At 46.0% G+C, this 8,093-nt stretch overlaps 1 protein-coding gene across 1 annotated transcript; it reads left to right on the top strand.

Annotated features, from left to right (window-relative positions):
• The first annotated feature begins 6,816 nt into the window (after positions 1 to 6,816).
• Positions 6,817 to 7,579, top strand: LOC123132059 (uncharacterized). The gene is made up of 2 exons (XM_044551806.1): positions 6,817 to 6,950; positions 7,054 to 7,579. Exons 1-2 carry the CDS (start codon positions 6,846 to 6,848, stop codon positions 7,402 to 7,404), a joined length of 456 nt encoding a protein of 151 aa, XP_044407741.1. The 5' UTR covers positions 6,817 to 6,845; the 3' UTR covers positions 7,405 to 7,579.
• Positions 7,580 to 8,093: the final 514 nt, after the last annotated feature.

Genomic DNA, 8,093 nt, shown 5'->3' with positions numbered 1-8,093 from the left:
AAACTATATGATTTTGTAGGGATGAACTTTCTTTGGCCATGTTATTTTGAGAGGACATAATTGCTTAGTTAGTATGCTTGAAGTATTATTATTTTTATGTCAATATGAACTTTTATCTTGAATCTTTCAGATCTGAATATTCATACCACAATTAAGAAGAATTACATTAAAATTATGCCAAGTAGCACTCCGCATCAAAAATTCTATTTTTATCATTTACCTACTCGAGGACGAGCATGAATTAAGCTTGGGGATGCTTGATACGTCTCCAACGTATCTATAATTTTTGATTGCTCCATGCTATATTATCTACTGTTTTGGACATTATTGGGCTTTATTATCCACTTTTATATTATTTTTGGGACTAACCTATTAACCGGAGGCCCAGCCAGAATTGCTATTTTTTTGCCTATTTTAGGGTTTCGAATAAAAGGAATATCAAACGGAATGAAACCTTCGGGAACGTGATTTTCTCACCGAACATGATCCAGGAGACTTGGACCCTACGTCAAGAAACAAAGGAGGAGGCCACGAGGTAGGGGCGCGCCTACCCCCCCCCCCAGGCGCGCCCTCCACCCTCGTGGGCCCCCTGTTGCTCCACCGACGTACTCCTTCCTCCTATATATACCTACGTACCCCCAAACGACTAGATACAGAGCCAAAATCATAATTCCACCGCCACAACTTTCTGTATCCACGAGATCCCATCTTGGGGCCTGTTCCGGAGCTCCGCCGGAGGGGGTATCCATCACGGAGGGCTTCTACATCAACACCATAGCCCTTCCGATGAAGTGTGAGTAGTTTACCTCAGACCTTCGGGTCCATAGTTATTAGCTAGATGGCTTCTTCTCTCTTTTTCGATCTTAATACAATGTCCCCCCCCTCTCTTGTGGAGATCTATTTGATGTAATCTTCTTTTTGCGGTGTGTTTGTTGAGACCGACGAACTGTGGGTTTATGATCAAGTCTATCTATGAATAATATTTGAATCTTCTCTAAATTCTTTTATGTATGATTGGATATCTTTGCAAGTCTCTTCGAATTATCAGTTTGGTTTGGCCTACTGGATTAATCTTTCTTGCAATGGGAGAAGTGCTTAGCTTTGGGTTCAATCTTGCGGTGTCCTTTCCCGGTGATAGTAGGGGCAGCAAGGCACATATTGTATTGTTGCCATCGAGGATAACAAGATGGGGTTTTCATCATATTGCATGAGTTTATCCCTCTACATCATGTCATCTTGCTTAAAGCGTTACTCTATTTTCATTAACTTAATACTCTAGATGCATGCTGGATAGCGGTCGATGAGTGGAGTAATAGTAGTAGATGCAGGCAGGAGTTGGTCTACTTGTCTCAGACGTGATGCCTATATACATGATCATACCTAGATATTCTCATAACTATGCTCAATTCTGTCAATTGCTCAACAGTAATTCGTTCACCCACCGTAAAATACCTATGCCCTTGAGAGAAGCCACTAGTGAAACCTATGGCCCTCGGGTCTATCTTCATCATATTAATCTTCCAATACTTAGTTATTTCCTTTGCTTTTTACTTTGCTTTTATTTTACTTTGCATCTTTATCATAAAAATACCAAAAAATATTATCTTATCATATCTATCAGATCTCACTCTTGTAAGTGGCCGTGTAGGGATTGACAACCCCTTATCACGTTGGTTGCGAGGATTTATTTGTTTTGTGCAGGTGCGAGGGACTCGCGCGTAGCCTCCTACTGGATTGATACCTTGATTCTCAAAAACTGAGGGAAATACTTACGCTACTTTACTGCATCATCCCTTCCTCTTCGGGGAAAACCAACGCAGTGCCCAAGAGGTAGCAGTGATCATGCGAGCCGATTGGGACGACGACGTCGGCTTGCCAAAGTGACCGCGTGACGCAGTCGAAATCGATCACCTACACACATAAAATAGTGCGGTACAAAAAGGATAATTGCTTTTCACAAAAATAATTTATTGAAAGGGATGTGGCATGGCGCCGAAGTCATGTCGATGCAGGGCGTCGGCGTGACGCGGTGAAGGCGTGGCCAAGCCTGAATTCGCAGGCCGGTCTGACTTCCGGATGCGGCACTCGCCGAACTGTATACGGAAACTGACCAAACCACCACGCGACCGTTGTTAATGCGGCCACCATTTGATAGACCTATGTGCAGATGATGAAACAAATCAGAGTAATAATTCCTTGGGAGAAATAAACCCAAGCAAGAAAAAATACTAGGATTAATAGCACCTGGTTTACGTGTCGTAGCAATCTGAAGAAAGGTTACTCCCAAAATTGGGACTCGATCCGCACACCCATTGCCTGATGGGCGATAAAGCGTCGACATGGAGATGCTGGCAAAGGTGGGCTCGCCGAGGCAAAGCCCCCGGTCCAGCTAACGTGACGAAGCTGGTCGGCTGGTGACGCCGAAGTCACTGGAGTATGTTGATGAAGAAATAGCAAAGTTCCCGGTCTAGCCGAGATGACGGAGCGGGTCAGTAAGGAGACGTTGCAGCTGTCATGTCAGCCGAGGTGTTGAAGCAGTTCGGCGTGATGGACATCGGCTTGAAAAAGCAACAGTGCAGCCATGCTGACGCTGGTCATAACTTGTGACGCGGTCAATGCCGGATTGATGAAGTGACTGAGCGGCGATGTCGGCGCGCCTGACCCGTGCAATCCGTGGTGCGATGGTGTTGATGATGATTTATCCTTCGCGATGCCGAACTCTTGTTCGGCTTGCCGAGCTGATAATCCGATAAGGTTAGGCTCGGCTCGATGAAGCGACGATCTGTCTAGCGCAGGTTGGCAGACGTGGAGCAATGTTACCGGACTGGTGTGACACCAGCGCGATGGTGAAGAGTGCCTCAAAGAAGGCTTAAAATTTTATGGGCACGTGTTAAAAACAATGCATAATACCATATATAGAAGAAAATTTCTTTAAAAAGGTTGTTCAATATCACGTTCATAAAGAAACATGAATTCTGGTCGGATCCATATTCGCGCAGAAAATAGATCTGAAAAGTGATGCATTAATTGGAAGGTTCCTGGGGTTTGGACGGTCGGATTGAGCTGAAATTTGGAGGGGTGGTAGATATAGGAATTCTGCAGCCGATCAATGGTTGGATCTTCCAAAGGACATCCGAGCTAGGTGCTAGAGACCACGCCCTAAACTCGTCCAGATTCCCGTTCAGATTTGACAGGGCTCCGGTATATCGTAGATTGCCGGAAATTCCTCCATCGGAACTCGACGAAATTTTGCATGGTTGTTGTAGACTCAATTCCGCACAATTCCACCAAAGGAATCGTCAATGCGATGCTCGAGAAAGTGGTGGGAGCGGATACAAGTTCGCTGTTTGGAAAAATAGCACAGTCGCCCGAGGGCAATGTTGACGTTGAGCCCCCGAGCTCCATGGATGATTCCTCCATGATCTTGATAGAGATCAGAGTTGATGTTGATGAAGGCCCCCGTCCGAGCATGACAATCAGAGATGGAGCGCGGTCCTCAGTCGAGCCAAGGTGACCAGTCGAGCCGGCGACGAAGATGCCGGCGTCGCAGTTGATCTGCGGGCAGGCCATTTATCCTTTGCCGATCACACAGCGGAACTCTCAATGAAAGCACCATTGTCGGTGTCAAAACCGGCAGATCTCGGGTAGGGGGTCCCGAACTGTGCGCCTAAGGATCGATGGTAACAGGAGACAGGGGACACGATGTTTACCCAGGTTCGGGCCCTCTTGATGGAGGTAATACCCTACTTCCCGCTTCATTGACTTTGATGAGTATAGGAGTTACAAGAGTTGATCTACCTCGAGATCGTATGTTGTGGTCTAAACCCTACAGGCATGATGAGTAATGTCATAATAATCTACAGACTAGCCTGGCCTCGGCTTATATAATGTACCAGAGGCCTAGGATAACAAGACTCCTAGTCGAATACGCTGGTGGAGAGGAGTCCTTGTCTTGATCACCAAGTCTTGTGGAATCTTCCTCGTGTATACATCGGCTGTCCGAACTGGCCCATGATCATACGACCATGGGGTCCTCGGTCCAATCCAACTAATTGGGAGACGACGTGGTGAGTACCCCCTAGTACAGGACACCATCACCAGGAGGCACCCCATAGACACACAAGTTGATCTTTTAGCCATGTGCGGTGTCCCCATCCATAGTTACACACCTCGGTCATATCGTTGTAGTGCTTAGGCAAAGCCCTACGTCGGTAACTTCATCATCACCGTCGTCACGCCGTCGTGCTGACGGAATTCTACCTCGGCCTCAACTAGATCAAGAGTTCGGAGGGATATCATCGAGCTAAACGTGTGCTGATCGCGGAGGTGCCGTGTGTTCGGTACTTGGATCGATTGGATCACGAAGACGTTCGACTACATCAACCGCGTTACTAAACGCTTCCGCTTTCGGTCTACGAGGGTACGTAGACACACTCTACCCTCTCGTTGCTATGCACCTCCTAGATAGATCTTGCGTGATCGTAGGTAATTTTTTTGAAATATTGTGTTCCCCAACACTAGTTTCATATTTCTAGCCTTTGCGAGATCATGTTCCATGAATATAATAGTGTCATCAGTGTATTGTAACAAGGAGACCCCCCCCCCCATCGACAAGGTGAGGAACGAGTCCTCCTACTTGGTCGTTCTCCTTGTCCCTACCGATAAGAACTGCCAACATATCTGCCACTATGTTGAATAGAGTAGGAGACATTGGATCCCCTTGTCTTAGGCCCTTATGAGCCTGAAAATAATGACCCATGTCATCATTCACCTTAATCCCCATGCTACCTTTTTGGATGAAGGAATCCACCCGTTTCCTCTAGGCTTCATTGAACCCCGTCATGCGCATAGCCTGCTAGAGGAAGGGCCATTTGACCTTATTGTACGCTTTCTCAAAATCCGCTTTGAAGATCACCCCATCTAGTTTTTTCGAATGGATTTCATGTAGAGTTTCGTGTAAGACAATAAGCCCCTAAAGATATGTCTTCCCGGCAAGAACTGTCTGATAAGACTACTAAGAAGATAGGATGGTATAACCGTATAAGCCGTAAGAAGGGCCAGCTAAACTGAACACTGATGCAACCTTGTATGCAGATGGACTGAACTGTACTAGAGGGCGGTCCTCCGTGATCAAACGGAGGCTTTATTGCGGGGAAGAATGAGAAATTGGACCACATGTCCGATGTCACGACAGAAGAGCGTGTGCACTAAGAAACATCCTGTTGTTGGCACATTAAGCATGTGTGGACAGAATGACCATGGAGTCCTATTGCATGGGCCTTGTCGAGGCAATGCTCTAGGGGTGATTCTTAGTGACTCCATTTTTCTTTGATTGTAGGTCTTATGAAAACAACTTTTGCCAACTGTCAAACAAGGTAATGGACGGGCAAAAATGGCATACTCGGATTCACCAGGCTTGTGGTTGGACTCTATTGCAATGGTTATCTATAGATGTATTTTTGGTTTAAGTAAAATAAACTTTCTAAGTTTGGAAAAAAAATTGTGCCACAAGAATTGTAAAAAAGAACTGTATTTCGGGGTTGCAGAAGGAAAAATATAAAGAGCGACAGACGCATCCATAGTTCCACAACCTACCAGATAGGATTGCGTTGTCGATAAGCATGACAGCTGGTGGCCATAGGCAAATGAGGAAAGTAGGTATGGATTGCCAATTTGGACAGGGTCGGTTGCCAACAAATAGCTCTCCATCCCGCCTGCTGATCTCACCACTCCATTCCCCGGCCACTCAAGTGCGTCGGTGTTAGAGGGAGAATGCGAGTGGCGAATGGTGGGTGGAGTACTATGGAAAAACCGCCTGTCTCACTAGCCGGCGGCCATGGTGGACTTGACACTTAGGCTCTGGTGGCCCGACCAGCCACAACCCCATGGAATTACAACCTGCGATGAGATCGGTAGTGATTTCATCAGCAGGCTCCCAGATGCCATCCTCAGCACCATCATCTCCCTCCTCCCCATCAAGGATGGCGGCCGCACGCCGGTCCTCTCCCCCCGATGGCGCCAGCTCTGGCGCTCCACACACCTCAATCTCGAGGTCCGCAACCCACCCCGTGGCTACCCCGTCTCCTCCACCGCCGTCACCCCCGCCGCTGCCTCCAAGATAATTTCCCAACACCTTGTCACCGCCCGTCGATTCTCCTTCCAGTGCCTCCTGGAAGGTGACCTATACACCCAGTTGGATAGTTGGTTCCACTCCCAAGCCCTTGCCAGACTCCAAGATCTCGATATCAGCTACCTATGCCCTCATCAACGTTCTGAGCCGAGAAACCCGCTGCCACCATCCTTATTCCGCTCTGCATCCACCCTCCTCGTTGCCAAGTTCAGCTATTGTGATTTCCCTGATGAGGTCTTGCCTTCCATGAACTTTCCCCTCCTCAAGCAACTCTCCTTGGTGTATGTTACCATCTCAGGGGAGGTCTTCCATAGACTGCTCTCTGGATGCCATGCCTTGGAGAGTTTTTACATGTCCGAAGTTCGTGGCGAGGGATGCCTTCATGTTAGCTCGCAGACTCTTAGAAGCATCGGTGTCCGCAATTCCTCTAAAGAAAAATTAGAGCTGGTGATCGAGGATGCTCCTTGCCTTGTAAGGATATACTATTACCTTTTAGTTGCTACGATGATGATTGTGTTACTATCCGGGTAATTAGGGCGCCTAAACTAGAGATATTGGGCCCTTTGTTACCTGTAGTCTCCAAGCTCGTCCCCCAGGTAGCAGCAACATCATCCTCTAATATTTCATTTGTCGTTCCTATATGCTGAGAATTTTTTGTTTATGTTCATTGTGTGTTTTTCTTCAGGGAATAAGCCCAGTTATCTCGGCAAACTGGATGCGCACCGTGAAGGTTTTTTGTCTCAGGTCTTCTGGCCTTGAATTGGACGCAGTTCTTAACATCCTCAGGTGGTTTCCCTATCTGGAAAAGCTCTACATCATTGTGAGTACTCATTTTGCTTGCTTTGAATGTTTGATTTGGTTGACGAATTATCTAGTCTAGTTTGCAACAGCTTTAACATATGCATGCTATTTCCATTTTGCAGTTTCAAAAACACAATGAGAAGGATAAGAAAAATCATCCTCAATATGACCCTTTATATCCAATCGAATGCCTTCAGACCCGTCTAAAAAAAGTGGTGTTTAAGGCATTCATAGGCTATGAGAAACAGGTTAGCTTTGCGAGGTTCTTTGTTTTGCATGCAAAAGCCCTCAAAAAAGTTGAATTTGAAGTATATGGCGAGTGCAACACTCTATCGGTGGCTTATCATCACACACTGCTAAAAGTGGAAAACAGAGCTTCTCGGGATGCTCAGTTTGAATTCAGGAGCAACCATCGTCGTACTGAGTATGATGCACATATCCATGATTTGTCCGTGGCCGACCCCTTCGGATAGCTGTAGACAGGGTTGATTCCTGAAGATTGCACCGTCTTAGTGTCTTGTGCTCATTCTGTAGATGAAGTTGATGCGTGGAGATTACATTGTCTTCTAGATGAGTGTGCTCAATTCTAGTTTAAAGTTCCTCTGTAATTCCGGTACTTATGAAGTTACCCCTGTTAAAACTGCAAAAGATGTTTTCGGATTCAAATAATAGTGCAATATGTAGAAGTTAAAATGGTTTGTAACCAGGAGGGAGCTGGTAACCCCTATTACCTTGTGAATTTGTGGCTTTGTTCTGCCTAATGTGGTCTAGAAACACATGCCTGTATTGGAAACTTCATACGCTTTTCAGTTTTATGCAGAACTATCAGAAGTTTATTTTCTGATTTGATTTTTCACGTACGTGTGAGACAGTGTTCGATGCTTAGGAAATGTCAGCCTGTAGGTTAAGAGCCCCTATGCTTTTCAAGCTACTACCTCTGTTCCAATTTAATTGACGTCCAAAATACTTGATGTTTGAAAATGCTGTTTGGTCACTAGCAGAAAAACGAAAAATGTAGAGGAGACGTTTCTGTAAGAAAACATCAATTATTTTGGAATGGATGAAGTGTACCCAAGCAAAATTCAGGAAGGAAACGGTTCTGTAAGGTTCTGGCTAGGTGCAGACTGAAGTTTGGCTAATGATCCTTAAATAGCTAGCCTGG

Source organism: Triticum aestivum, chromosome 6A, assembly GCF_018294505.1.
Source record: "Triticum aestivum cultivar Chinese Spring chromosome 6A, IWGSC CS RefSeq v2.1, whole genome shotgun sequence".
Taxonomy (NCBI): Eukaryota; Viridiplantae; Streptophyta; class Magnoliopsida; order Poales; family Poaceae; genus Triticum; species Triticum aestivum.
The sequence above is the reverse complement of the archived record's forward strand: the minus strand, read 5'-3'. Positions and strand labels throughout refer to the sequence as shown.